Here is a 14642-nt window from a genome sequence, read left to right as displayed (position 1 = left end):
CCAGCGTGAGCGTACAAGCAGGGGGAGCGGCAATGGGAGAGGGAGAAGCAGGCTCCCCGCTGAGCAGGGAGCCCGATGTGGGGCTCGATCCCAGGACCCTGGGACCATGACCCGAGCCGAGGGCAGACGCTTAACCGACTGAGCCACCCAGGCGCCCCCCTCCTGCCCACTTGAGGAGCCATGTTCTTCACGCCCTCTCTGAAAGGTGGGGTGGGCTTGTATCCTGCCCCTTCCCGCCCACAGGTGGGCAGCGAGGAGTCCTGACTCTGAATGGATCCCATGTCTTTCAGGGAAATGCAGGGGATTTGTGCACTTTCTCCATCAGGAAGAGCCAGAGAGAATCCGGGCTTAGGGTAGTGAGTGTCAGGACGACTGTATTTTCGTAATAACTGGTTTACTGGTAGTTGGGTCTTGGGTGGAGGATAAAGCGTACGTGGGGAGAAGAGCAGAGGCTCCAGGAGCCAGGACAGTCCGCCCGCGAGTCCTGGAGACGGGAAGCAGACAGGAGCAGCCTGCAGCTGGACTCACACGGACTGAAGTCATCGGTCTGGAGAGTGGACCCTGCTTCTCACGACACCCCTCCCCCCGCCCCAGAAAAGAGAAATTGTAGGGAACCAGGGCTGTTCTTTACAGCTGAATGGGGGGTGGTCTTGGGCTTACTGGAGACCAAGCCCTCGGCCAGCCTCAGACCCTCGGGCTTTGCCCTGGGAGACAGTGTGGAGTGCACCAGTTTGGGGGTAACATCAGCTCTTCGGGACAGATGTCGACAACCCTGTCTCTGAAATCGAAGCCTCTCTAAAATCTGCCAGTTTTTCTTGACTCATCTGTACCCTCCTAGTGTGACTGCCTCTAAGACGGGGCCAGGGGGCACCGGCCAGGACCACCCCGTGCCCCACAGTCGTGCCGGGTTTGTCTCCAGATGTGGGCACTTGTCCCCTGGGGGGGGCAAACTCACCCCTGTCGGGGATGCCCATCCGAGACCTGTTTGGACTCAAATTGAGAAGATGGTTGGTTTTGTTTTTTAAAACCTCGTTCAGCAACCTGTCCCACATGTGTGTTCGTTTGTGGTCCAGTTTCTAAGCTTGCCTAGAGCTTTCAAGGTTGCCAGCACACCTAAACAGTTAAACAGGTTAGTGTCATGTAAACAAAGGGTTTTGGGTTTTTTCCTTAGCAGAAAGTGTGGGAAGCGGATTGATTGGAGAACACTGACATTTCTGCCGAGGGCCTGGCACCGGCTTCGTGCTGTCTGGCTGGCAGCTGGGGAGGGCTATAAATCTGGGCCAGGTCTACGTGTGGTGCATGACGAGCCCAAGGGCGCCATCTGGGGAGGTTGGGGCGGGTGGTGGATTAACCCATTCTTTCCACCTATGGAGCCAGTTTTTTTTTTTTTTTCTTCCCTTTCTAGGCTAGGGTTTTTCCTTAGACACCTACAAATGTCTTTAGCAGCTTGGGGATGGTGATGGCAAGGACATCACATGGTTTTTCAAGACCATGCTCAGTAGACCACCCTGCCTTCAGGTGGACCAGGGGGAGGAGATATGTTCTCTGTTCCTGTGGTCTTGGTCGCAGAGACAGGCTAGTCCTATTTCATGCAATCTGTGGGCTCAAAATCCTATGAGCTGAAGGTTTTCCTGCAGATTGACAAAAATTACAGCTCTTTAAATAGGACTCACTTAAAAAGTGTTTCCTCTCTATAATAACACTTCCCCATTGGGCATGCTCATGCCGACATGTAAATCTCCACAGGGCCCATCTCCCTGCTTTCTGAGGCTCGAAGAAAGGCTGGAGTGGTGCCCATCACATTCAGCAGCCGATCGGGTTAAAAACAAGTATCTCTGCGCGTGCTGGTCAGGACTTCCTACTGAGGGGGCCTCAGAGCAGCTCAGAGCACTGTTCTAGCCTCACCAGCTTCCGGCTGCAGGTGCAGGGTCTGGCCTTGCCCCAGAGGCCCAGGGAGGCTTTCTCTCTCACAGAGAGAGCTCAGCGGGCTGGGGCCCTGGGCATCAGGGCTGACTTAATCCTCGGATAAACAAGCTTTAATAATGTGTCTGCTAATAGATTAATATCATTTTCCCCTTCCAAACATAAACCCTGTTTGCCACAGGGCACATGACTTCTCGGATCTGATGAGCTGCCTGCTTTCGCAGTTTTGGGAAAGTCAGAAATGGCATGCTTGTGGCAGAAACACAGACAACCCAAACCTCACATTTCCCAACGGAGGCCGGGCAGGCCTTTCCAGACGTGGTGGTTCCCCGCCTTGGCCTGACCTCCCGTCGGGGCCGGGCTCTGGGCTTCCCCGCGTGTCGTGTGAGGCGGACGCTGCCTGAGCAGCTGGATGCCACCCAACGGCAGGAGAGTGGGCCTGGGTGCCGGGGTGGCCTCTGCGGGGCGTGTCTGGTTTGTGATCCCTGCCCTGACCCATCCCGTCTCTGCCTCCCCCTGCCCCCAAGTGCCAGGAAGGCTGGGCAGGGTGAGGAGGTTTTACACACAACTCTTCCTGCACCTTCACTTCCTTAAAGTCAGAGCTGCTTCACCACAAAACGTCTGTCTGAAAATAGTACTAGGATGCCCGCACGTGCAGTGAAGTGTATCAGTCTGCAGGTGACCGGGAGGGGTAGACTGCCAAGCTGGAGCAGGTCTGCCCTTTGGCCAGCGTGCAGCACACGAGCGGGCCCGTGGCTGGTGCATGGACCCCAGCCATGCTCGCCCTGAGCACCTGCTCTGTGACCGGTCCTCCTGCCGTCCCCATGGTGCCCTGGGCTTTTCACAGGCTCGTGCTAGTTACTGTTTCAGCGTTTTAATCACAAAAGGATGGTCTCCTTCACCGCCTGCGCCCCTCCTGTGTGTTATCACTGTGTGGCTGGGTGAGGGGCTGTCTGAGAGGTAGCTAGCAGGCTCTCTGACCTGGAGGAGGCACACCTGCTGCGTCCTGCTTTGGGTTTTATAACTTACCCAGAACTGGGGATTAGCAGCTTTGGCGTCAAGAAATCTGATAATGCTGGATGGCTAATAAATCAATCCACTGGTCTCTGTTGCCAGGTTTCCATAAGCATGAAGTGCTTGACCTTGCACGTTCTGACCTATTTTAGAAGGTCAGAGTTTGACCACCTCTCGCCAGAGACACGTGCAAAGGTGATTTGCAGGCATTGTCCCCGAAGTCATGGGCTCCTTGAGCTGGGGTGGCTGTCAGGCCCTCCAGGCCAGGGCATCTGTGCCCCAAAGGGTCCTGGTGGGGGCCGAGCGGGGGCGGGAAGGACTGCAGTGAACGTCCTGTAGCAGAATAGAGTCATGATTCCTGAACTTTGAAAACCGCTGCCCACCCAGAGGACCTCTGCCCACCTCTCTCATGCCCACCTAGTCTTGCACAATGGCATTTACCAACTCCAACGCTTGAGCAGTTCAGAGCTGACCTGTCTATGTGCTTGCCCTCAAGGTCTGTAAGCGAAATGCTTTAACTTACTAAGAAATAAGCCAGGAAGACAAAAATATGTATTTACTCAAGGCAGCAAAGCATGGGTAGAGGTCTGTGGTGTTGGTCACCAGGATATCTAGAAAATACTTTTGAAGGATGCTATCTTTGGTAGACTGTTTCCGCTGGTAGTTGGAGTGTTTGCCACTCAGACAGTGAGTTGTTGACCCAGTAATTCAGGAAATCAGATGCAGGAAAAACCATTATCAAGTTGAGAAGACAGGTGCACTCATCAAACATACGTGTTCAAGGGGAAAAGCCCACTTGGCCATATAGCGTGGGACTGGGATTTCCCTCTGGGTCTTTAATTTAAAAACCATATGTAGTATGAGATCTATTATAAGAGAAAGCCACCGCAGTGCACTAGCTCTGACTCTCCTCGGAACGGATTTAACAGGTGCCCAAAAACGCAGGTCACAGTGACCTCTGGATGCAGCACTGTCTCTAGAGGAACAAACTGGGGACTATGCTGACTTTGCCCGTTGCTCAGAACCGTTTCAAACAAGAAGTCAAGCTGATTTCAGAGTCTGTGGCACGTTCCCAGATGTCACTGAACGGATGGTGCACTTGACGGTCTCCTGGGCTCATCGTGGGAATGAGGATCAACAAGGCGGGCAGTGTTACTCGGGGTTAAAAACTAAGTGTGGCTTTGAAGGGTTTTCTGTGGATTTTATTCCCGTGCGAGTCATCGAACTGGCTCTGAAGGCAAATTCCAAGGAGAAGTTCGGAAAATATTTTGGGCTCTGGCTGTATTGGGATAAAGTACTCAAGGCTCCAAAGAGACTTCCACAGAAAACAGTGCATCCGAATTTATAAATTACAGTACATTTGTGTAAAATCAGTCTTCTTAATTTAGTAACCACTTCCTTGTAAGCGAAAGACTGCTAAAAATTGCAGTTGGGAGATCTTTTCGAGGGTTGCACGAGCTCCATGAGTCTGCAGATGGAGGGTGAGTCACTTCCTGCCGCGCCCAGGCGTGCGGTCAGGAGCGCACTGTGGATGCACTAATCACAAAAATCCCTTTATCGCTTGCTGTCCCAGGGTCTCTATGCCGCATGACATAAAGTATCTTTGGAGAACATTCTACGTTTCAAAATACGTGTTAGGAATTACAGAACAATTTTCCACGTTCCTGCTCCAGCAGTTTATCCATGTTTTTATTAAGTCACTATTTAGATGCTGAGCAAGAATCCTGAAGGTGAAGAGGGTTTTTGTGTTCCCAGCACGGCCCCTGTGGAGCAGCAGAAGCTGGGCACAGCGCTTGTCCGGGGGGCACGAGCTGCAGGAATCCTCCACGGGCCGGGGCTGACAGCCACCTGCAGCGGAGACACCCCCGACAAGCTGAGGACGCTCCCCCAGCCTCTGTGTCCTCATCAGCAGTGTCGGGGCAGCCCCAACCCCTGGGTCCCCAAGGGGGAGTGTGCAGAAATCACTCCCACGGCTGTGCTTGTTGAGAGGGTGTTCGTGTCCTGTTTTTGCCAAAGCCCGTGGATAGCGCACTTCTCCACCCTGCCCCGCCTGGGACAGCCTCGCGTACACCTGTCCTCCGGGCCTCAGGAGTGATGGTTTCTATCGTCCTCAGCCCCGTGTGCACGGGCTTGGGAGGTAAGACCTCATGCCTCCGCAGAGGGGCCGTGTCCGTGTCCGCGAGGTGCCCGAGGCTCTGGAAGCTGGAGCCAGCCCAGCCCGCAGGCCCGCTCCGGGGTGGTGTCCCCCCCCCCCCCCCACCAGGCCTCTTGGAAGTGAGCTCAAAGTCTGCACCGCCGCAGATGCGGACTTGTTGAGTGCTGTATCTGAAGCAGGCCGTGCTGTGGCATGCAGGCAGAGTGACGCGGGCCGTTCTTTACAGGAGCCTGGGAGTTTGCAGCAGTCGGTGCACTGGATCCTACCTCTGTCCTCTCTCTGTCTGCCTTCTAGCTATCACCTGGCTCTCTGCCTGTTTTTAATATTCTGCTGAAGATCCCTGGGACTCCCTTAGAAGCAGGGAGGGCTTGCTTTTGCAGCCTCTGTGCTTGGGGAGCTCACACACGGTGCCCCATGTAGATACCGCCTCTCTTAAGAGCTCCCTTTCCAGGGACAGGGCCTGGATCAAATCACACTCCAGCTTATCACCCTCACCCTCCACAGTGACAAGCACAGCAGCTCAGTACTTTATATGGAGTGGGCTAAAAATGCACAATGCACACCCTGTAAGGTTCACGGAGTTGCATTTAGAAGGTGTGCGTCACTGCCCCGTGAAGACAGTGGGCCTGTGCTGGGGGCTGTGGGGTGCCAGAGCCCCAGAGTCACATCCTCCGTGCAGGGGGTGCAGGGAGGCCAGCCAGCTCCAACATGTACCTGCTCTCGGCTTCTCTGCTTTGTTCCAGGCCACCGGTCCCTTTGCTGGTTGTCACACGTTAACACCTGTGTGACTGTGACACACACAGGTTTATGTGTATTTATGTATACGTACACTATGTAGTAGAAAATATTACATGACTGTACCGTATTAGGTGTCATATACAATGTATACTCTGTATAATATATGAAATATATATTTGTTATATCTGTAATAGTAATTATATGAATATGTTAGAAATACAAACATGATTATATATTGTATATAATATATTACATGTCATATGCAATGTGTAACGATATAAGAAATATGTACAAATGTACACACAGGTGTGCACAGGTGTGTGTTGGTAGCCAGGTATGTGTGTGACAAATAGGAAAGCGGAGGGTGGCATGGAATGAAAGAACAAAGAGAAGTTGAGAGCAGCTTCACTGTGTAATTTATAAAAGTATGTGTAGATGTATTCTCTCTACATAATATAGAAACAATTCTATAATACCGTGTTTCAATATTGCGTTATATGTATTGTATAAAATAGGGTAATATGTGTTACATATTACTAAGATGTAATGTATTGACCCAGTGAGTCACGTAACATAGTAGCACATTTTTGGCGGGAAGTGCACACTTGTAAGCACAGGTGCGTTGATGGCCGTGAAGGCACCTGTGCTGTTGATTAACTTCCACACATGGGTCTCTACTCCGTGGGCCATTTCATTTTGAACGATCCTTATTTTTCCTTTCCTCTTGACCTTCACTAGATGAGGAGCTCTGAATCCCCTGTAACGATCTGTTAGGATAAACTTTCTAAATGGCTAGTGCCTATTCCCTTTGTAAGGTTAAATGTCCTGGAGAGAGTCACGCACATGGGTGTTTCTGGATTCCTTGGTCTTGTGTAGTCTGGGGGGGGAAGCAAGATGCACCTGGAGTCCGAAGGTCGTGGTCCTTGGGCCTCCGGGCGAAAGTGCGTGCTCACATCCCACACTCACCGGCCCTCGGGGTAGTCAGCTGCCGCTAACTGGAAGGTAGGGCCCACTGGTGGCTGTGGTGCTTTTCCGAAATCCGGTGTGTCTATCCAGAGTAACATGGATCGCCCGGGCCAACTGAGGCCTCGACAGGAATGCCGTGTGATTGACAACCACGGTTTGCATGCGAGTTTGGTAGATTACAAACCATTTTGTGGTAAGTTTCTCCCCTTTCAGGCTCTCAGGCGCTGTTAGGGGATAAACTAGCTTACTCCCCATTGTACTGCGGATGGGTCTGGCAAGAAGTTCCCGTTCACTGGAGATTCCATTGGGGGGCTTTTCTGCACACTGAAGGCTTAGAACGAGCACTCGTCTTGCACTGCTCCTAACCACCGGGCTCTTTGGGGCTCAGGGTCCTCATCCTTTGCATTTTACAGAATTCACAGATCCATCGAATATCTAATGTCTCACTAGGGTTCAACCCCGTTTTACAAGGGTTTCCATTCTCTTCCCCCAGGGTTACCAAGGCATGGTCGATGGCGGCAGAAACATTGTTGAAGCCAGTTGGGAGAGCGTCTCGAGCATTCTCCAAGTGGTACGTGCTGACTTCTAATACTGTTTCTCTGAAGTAAGTCCCGCTTTTAAAAAGTTGGAAACCTTTTATGCGTAGGCTCCAGTGATACTTAACACGGATTAATGTGCTGCCTGGCATTGTTCTCACCTACTTACATGGTAAAAAACCAAAAAAACCACCTTAATTTGTCATTTCATTAACATTTTTAAAAAGCTTTTACATCGTGGAAACAGGATTATTCTTGCAGTAAAAAGTTATGTGTGACCTCTAGTGTTCCCTGTGGTCCTTGTAGCGGATTTCAGGTTTGTTTTTGTTTTTTTTTTAAGAGCAGATTAATATTGAGGCCGCCTCGGTTTGTTGGTGCTATGTTCACGGCAAACAGCCCCGCCTGTTGGATTTTTGAGAGTCACTTGGTGTCAGTGTAACAAAGCCTGGGAACGGTCCCTCCCAGGGCAGCAGGATTTAGTGGGAACCCAGCCTCCCAGTTCTGGCCTGAACCAGTCAGGGCTCATCGCTCTGGTGTGCACAGGAATGAGGCGGGTATGGCTTCAGGCAAAACAATTGCTTACTTTGAATTTAAAAGAAACCTGCCTGATTGTTTCATGCCTATAAATTCCCCAAACATGGTAGCCAAGGGAAGCCTCCAAATCCTCGGAGAGGCGGATAACGTGGAAAGAATGGACTTGACAAAAAGCTCTTCACTCGTGGTTTGACCTGTTGAAACGCATGTATTAATGTGTAACTTGTGTTGAGTATTTTTTAAATAGAAACCAAACTGGTGCTGTCCCACCGAAGGTGTTAGTGTGATGGAAGAATGAATCAAATAAACGTGGCGTACAGATATGAATGGAATATATATGCAGCCTGAAGAAAGGAAGGAAATCCTGCAGGCTGGGACGGCGTGGGCGGACCTCCAGGGCATTATGCTGAGTGAAATAAGTCAGACACAGAGAGACAAATACCTTGTGATCTCACGTGTGGGACCTAAAAAAGCTGAACGCCTGGAAACAGCAAAACAGTGGTTGCCAGGGGCTGGGGGAGGGGAAACGGGGCCGTGCCAGTCACAAGGCACAAACTTCCAGGCTGAAGACCAGTGAGTTCTAGATCGAACCTACAAGCGTGGCGACTGTGGTTAATAACACTGTATTGTACCCTTGAAAGTTGTTAAGAGAATAAGTCTTAGTTCTCAACACACATATACACACGTGCCGGTAACTGAGGTGGTAGACGAGTTAGTGAACTTGAGTACAGTGGTCATTTCACATAAATCCTATGGTTCATACCAGTGCTGCACAATAATTACAATTTTTGAGAGTTGCTTAAATAGTAGACCTGGAAAGTTCTTACGACAAAAAAAGCTAATGATGTGAACTGATAAGTAGATCCACGAGCGTCCTTGCGGTGATCACATCAGCGCCTCGCGCACTCACGCTCACGTGACGTGCTCGGTCCGTCATCCCGGTGGGGAGATGGTAGTGGGTGTACATGTGACTGCCCAGGGAGACAGGACGTGCAGGTGCCCCTGAGTGTGTGGGGGCAGGGAGGGGCGCCTCCTTTGCATTCCTCAGCTGTAGCTTCGCTCCTGGGGCCCCAAGCACGTGATCCCCTCAGTGTGGATGGGCTGCTGACGCAGCTCCCAGTTGTTAGAAATCACATGACCCTCCGATGGCTCTCGGTCGAAGCCAAGTCCAGAGAGCCAGCTTATCTTCGCTGTGTGCCCTGCACCTTTGGCCCCGGCCCCCCTCTCTGCTGCACCCACAATGCCGACTCCACCACACTCACTGTCATCAGCGCAGGCTCCCTTTGAGGGGGGAGCGCCTCGCCTTACAAAGTGAGCGTGTACCTGAAGGACGGCCCACAAATGCAGGCTTGATAAGCGCATCCATGGTGTATGTGAAGGAACCCTGGTTTTTTCCAAATGCAACTAGGAATCGTTCGTTTTTGAAAAACCAAATGTGAAAAATCACGACTTCTCACTCCCAGAAGTTTGGATGATCCAACTTGAGTTTTCTTAAGATTTAGCTTTCAAAAAGGGTGCGGCAGGGAGATGTGCAAAAAAGCAAAAAAACCCCTTTGGCTCACCGGTCTCTGCCTTGCCTGTGCATACGGTGAGCTCTGATGGTACCGGGGCCGCTTCTCTGGCCAGCGCTGCATCCAGCTGAGGTTCGGGGGGGTGGGGTCGGCCGCCCCACGCTGTACCACCATAGCACAGGCCTCCTGCAGACTGCCCTGCTCTGCGTGTTTACCTGATGGCTGTGCCGGTCTCCTGACCACCCCCCCCCCGGCTCCCCCTGGGCATGATGCCTGTGTCTTTGTCCATTGTACCCACACTTGAGCGACTTAAATGAGGGGAACCTAGATTCTGCCAGTCCTGCATGTATACAGGGGTATTGACATGCGCTGAGCCCCGCCACTTCCTCTCCTGCGGGAAGAAAATAAGTACGCGTGGTTTTGTTTGTTTTCCAGGGAGGGACCATTATCGGCAGTGCTCGTTGCAAAGCCTTCCGCACTCGGGAAGGTCGCCTGAGAGCTGCTCATAACTTGGTTCAGCGGGGCATCACTAACCTGTGTGTGATCGGCGGGGATGGAAGTCTCACAGGGGCCAATATCTTCCGGAAAGAGTGGAGCGGGCTGTTGGAAGAGCTGGCCCAAAATGGTACATCCCTGCCTCTGTGTGCTGTTCTCGTGGGTTTTCTGTTCCCTTCAGAGAGCTCTGACCTCACACGTCCACCCATCTGACTGTGGAGAGGCATGAGGGGTGGCGGTGCAGGCCTCCTGCTTTACCACCTGGACTTGACCTTGTGCCTCTGAGAATGATGAGTTCTATGTTCCTGGTCCTGCCCCATGCCAGGCACTGCCCACCCCCGGCACAGGTTCGGGGAGCGCTCCTGATGGCCATCTGAGCTAGTAGGTCTCCTGTGTGTCCCCACTCAGCAGAGGAGACCCGGGGGGGGGCGGAGGAGAGGGTGCGCCGGGCCGCCCTTCACCTCCCCTCCCTGCTCCACGGGGGGCTCCTGAATGTCCACTTGTTGCACAACTTGAGCTGAGATGTAGCTGCTGGCTGATTTGGTCGCGTCCCTTCTCAGGCTGCGGGGGCAGGATTCTCGAGAACCCCCCGTGTTCTGTGACCTCTGTCTTGGAAGGGTGGTGATCCATAATTCCGGTTCAGCATAAAACATGACAGTGGGAGCAAACTGCCTGAAGGAACGGCACCTTCGTGAAGGGGGTGAGCTGGCCAGAAGCCGTTGCCTCAAGCCTCTGAGGTCCGTTCAGGGACTGGAGATGGGCCGTTGGCCACCCGTGGCACGAGTCAAAGGTCATCTGCTGTATGCGGGCCTGCCGCAGGCTCCGCAGTGGCCCAGAGGGGTTGCCACTAGGTCCCAGCCTGTGCCCCGCTGATGAGCACATCTGCCGACTGCACAGTGTTTGCTGAGAGCCGGGAGGTAGATCCCTGCCGACAGCCAGCCCCACACGTGTGAGAAACCAGCATCCCTAAGTACCGAATGCTGTGACGGGGCTGTGTCCTTACTTGGAGGCATGTGTGCCTGAGGCCATGGCCGAAGAGAAGTCGGGTTCGACCCGCCGGACGCCGGGCACAGACCCCACGCGCCCGTCTGCCCCTCACTGCCCCTCCCCCGTCTGGCTGTCATACCCTACATGTGCAGAATGAGGTGGTTCAAAAGCCAAAACCGCACACAGGAAGCCAGTGTAGAACCCCAGCTTTCTCAACCCGGGACACCCTGTTTCTCAGCAGCCTGACACCCGTGGCGTCGGCGCAGCTCCCGGTCACGGCCGGTGCTTGTTTTCCATGCAGGCGAGATCGACAAGGAGCAGGTGCAGAAGCACTCGTACCTCAACGTTGTGGGCATGGTGGGTTCCATCGACAATGACTTCTGTGGGACTGACATGACTATCGGCACCGACTCTGCCTTGCACAGGATAATCGAGGTTGTCGACGCCATCATGACCACCGCCCAGAGGTAACAGATGCGTGGGAGCCCAGGCAGGGGCCGTTGGAAGTTAGATGTGCTGCGGTGTAGACGTCCGTGCCGGCCCTGGACGACTCCCCAGATGCGTGTTCTGTGCTGCGGGGTAGACGTCCGTGCCGGCCCTGGATGGCTCCCCAGACCGGTGTTTTGATACAGTCTTGTTACTGAATGTTAGAAACCAGAGCAAGAAAACGGCTTCCCGTTGACTTTTTATTTTCAACTGTAAAAGGTTACTCCTATCCCTGGTTTTAGAAGAAATAAGTGTTTGCTGGAGGGAAGACAAAATAATCCTAGCGGGAAATCCCATGCAAGGTCTCCTGTGAGTGGCCGGACTGGATGGGGCCCCTTGTCCTCTGGCTCAGTAGGCGCCCGAGGACCCCAGGGGTGTTGGGGGAGCCCAGCGGTTGTTCCTATCGCCTGGAGTGCTCCCCGCCCTGCAAGGGCGTAGGCGTGTGTGCTGAGCGACGGGGCTGGTCCTGCTCCTCGGGAGGAGCCTAGAGGTGTCCCAGGAGTGTGCGTGTGTGCGGGAGAGCGAGCGCTCGCTGTAAAGTGTGTAGCCCCAAAGCCCCTTTGCGCGCAAGAGCTCGAAATGCTAGCACAGTGGCATCTGCTTTTGTAGAAAATGGGCCCTTTTTGGAAGCTTAGGTGCCGGCCATCACCATGAAGCAGGCTTTCCACCCCACCTGTCGGTCACAGGACTTCCCTGTTTTCTTTTCATGCGGTTCCCAGTGGTGGTAAGTGGATGTTTCCTCTGTCTCTTTTCCAGCCACCAGAGGACCTTTGTTCTCGAGGTTATGGGGAGACACTGCGGGTACGTATGTGTAGACGCGATTTGGATGGTGAGCACCCTCAGCTTGGCCCCCTCGAGAGCCCTGCGCCCATGGGATAGACGCCCCCAGGCGGGAGCCCGCTGTTGCCAATGCTCGCTCGTGTCCCGACTGCCCAGGGCCGCCTCCGAGCTGTGGCTGCCCGGCAGCAGCCTTCCAAAATCGGTGCCGTTTCCGAATAGGTACCTCGCCCTGGTGAGCGCCCTGGCCTGTGGAGCAGACTGGGTGTTCCTTCCGGAATCCCCACCAGAAGAAGGCTGGCAGGAGAATATGTGCATCAAGCTGTCCGAGGTAATGTGCGTTCTGTGTCCCTCGACCGCCAGCACCTCTGACCGCCGTGTGCGGCAGCCTGTGGGGGTCCCAGGCTGGACGGAGTTAAAAGCAGGTGGAAACTCTGTGGTTCTCAAGTGAGTCCAGGCTTGTCACGTAGGGTCTGCATTCATTGGCTCTTCATGTGTCCGGCTGCCCCCAGTTTCCCAAAGCAGTGCCGTAGAGAAACCCCAAAAGCTTTGTATTTCATGCAAAGCAGCAGCTGAAGGTTGAAGTAGTCTTAAGTAGAGATGATGGCTGTTAAGAGAAACCGGAGTCGGGGAGGAAATCTGCCTCCCGTTCCGTCTCCACTCGCCAGTGTGAGCCGACCTGTGTTTTGACCGCAAGCCCCTCCTGGGCTGAGCCGTCCCTGCCTCGCTGGGCTTGCGTCAGGTGTGATGGTGGAGGGGTACTCTGGACCAGGCTTTTCCTTCTGTTTGTAGTCTGGGGCTGCCTGTGGCCCCCACTCAGCGTTATTAGTGGAGGGTGCGTTGCCCTCTGGGAAGGCTTCTGAGAAGGGCATACGAGCTTAGCTCCCAGGACAGAAATCCCAGCGTGGGGTGCACTTCCCAGCCACGTCAGCACCGTCCTGCAGGTGCATAATGTAAGCATATGGCACAGGCTAGTTATGGCTGTATTCAGCAAGCACGTACACTCTGCATGTAGCCAGGTCACGTGTGCATTGCCACCACCTTCAGGTGACAGGTTCCAAGAAAGGAACTTGAGCAACATACCCAACAAGCTTTGCTGACCCAAACACGATGTAAGGAACTGCTGATGAATGCCATAGCTTTGCTGGGAGGAATCGTGCCCATGGGAAGGTGGGGCTCAGCTGCGGGAGACCGGTGAATGCAGGAATGCCCCAAGTCCCAGTATTAACCGTGGACGTAATAAATCCACTCATTGTTTCTTGGTTCCGGCCTGGGGAGGTGGGCCAGCTGGTGTGGGGTGATTCGTGGCTGGCTGCGTGACATTAGGGGTGGCACTGGTCTTAGACTGGACGTGTGTGGCTCTGAGAACATGCATTTAATCACCAATCCTGCGGGGGCCGTGCCTGTCCCCGCTGGCCATCCTTCCTCCCCACTGACAGCGCCAGGCCTGGTCCAGGGCAATGCGGTCACAGGCCAAGTTCTGGCGGCAGCCCTTGGGGACGGGGAAACACACCCTCGCTCCGAGGCCACGCACAGTGGTTGCAAGGTCAGGGTAAGGTGGTAGGGCTGAGGCCCTATTTGGTTTTTAGGTGCTGAGTTTTGGATTTGGCCATTATTTCCATACCTGTGTGGTCTTGTCTGCAAACCTCCTTGGGTTTCAGACTTCATGAACCATCAGCTAGGACAAGAACAGAAAGAGTTGGGGTCCCTGCATTAAGTGCCGGCGGATGGCTTGGACTCCCTTGTGCAGAAACACTTGATCTCATCATATCTGTAATTAATTTTTATTGGTTGTGGATGTAGCGCTGTAAGAATTTTTCCAAATATCTTGTCAGGTAAGTTGGCCTAGGAAGCAAGCCTCAAGAGCATGCCCCAAATCCCAGGCATTTCCGTCTAAAACAGGAAAGGCCTCTCTTGAGGCATCACAGGTCCTAGGGTTGGGCCTCAGCTCTGCCACCCACAGGGTGACCGTGGGCAGATGACCCCACATTCCCAGGTCCCGAGTTCCTCAGGCCCCTGGTGCTGTCGTGAGGACTCAGGGAGGGAATGCGTGCAGGTGTGGACGTGGGAGGCGTCCACACACCTATTCAGGCACGGCGGCTTATCTTCCCACGGGCATGTGTAGACAACTCTTGTTCTGTAACCCTCTGGAATATTACGTTTTACGGATGACGTGTGGCTCCGCAGCCAGTCCCATATTCATGGAGACGTCACACTCACTCTTGTAGCCGCATCTTTACACCTCTTAGGAAATATTTCTGACTAGTAAGCTCTTCGAAGTGGAGCACATTTACATCAATGTAAAACCAGCACCACACACCAGATGTGCTTGAGGCACCTCGTGGGGACCGGGCGAGCCTGGCCAGAACCAGCCCGCTGGGCGGCACGGGCGTGGCGGCCTCAGGCACTGCCCGCGCTGGGGCTCACAGCCCCCACGGGAGGAGGGTCTTGGGACGGGATGGAGAACAGACTTGGCTGGGAGTGATTTCCGGGCGTCGCGGGATGATGGCCACCGTGAGC

General features: G+C 53.7%; 1 protein-coding gene across 7 annotated transcripts in view; it reads left to right on the top strand.

The window, feature by feature from the left end:
* Positions 1–14642, top strand: part of PFKP (phosphofructokinase, platelet) — a 49156-nt gene that overhangs the window by 14050 nt on the left and 20464 nt on the right. For all 7 annotated transcript variants that reach the window (XM_025853539.2, XM_025853543.2, XM_025853540.2 and 4 more), the window contains 5 exons: positions 7290–7367; positions 9813–10002; positions 11161–11326; positions 12102–12146; positions 12345–12453. In XM_025853539.2, the coding sequence (XP_025709324.1) occupies positions 7290–7367; positions 9813–10002; positions 11161–11326; positions 12102–12146; positions 12345–12453 (588 nt within the window). The remainder of the gene's footprint in view (positions 1–7289; positions 7368–9812; positions 10003–11160; positions 11327–12101; positions 12147–12344; positions 12454–14642) is intronic.

Source organism: Callorhinus ursinus, unplaced genomic scaffold (genome assembly GCF_003265705.2).
Source record: "Callorhinus ursinus isolate GAN/ISIS: 27379988/994484 unplaced genomic scaffold, GSC_fseal_2.0 scaffold36, whole genome shotgun sequence".
NCBI classification, from domain to species: domain Eukaryota; kingdom Metazoa; phylum Chordata; class Mammalia; order Carnivora; family Otariidae; genus Callorhinus; species Callorhinus ursinus.
This window is presented reverse-complemented; position numbering and strand designations above follow the sequence as displayed.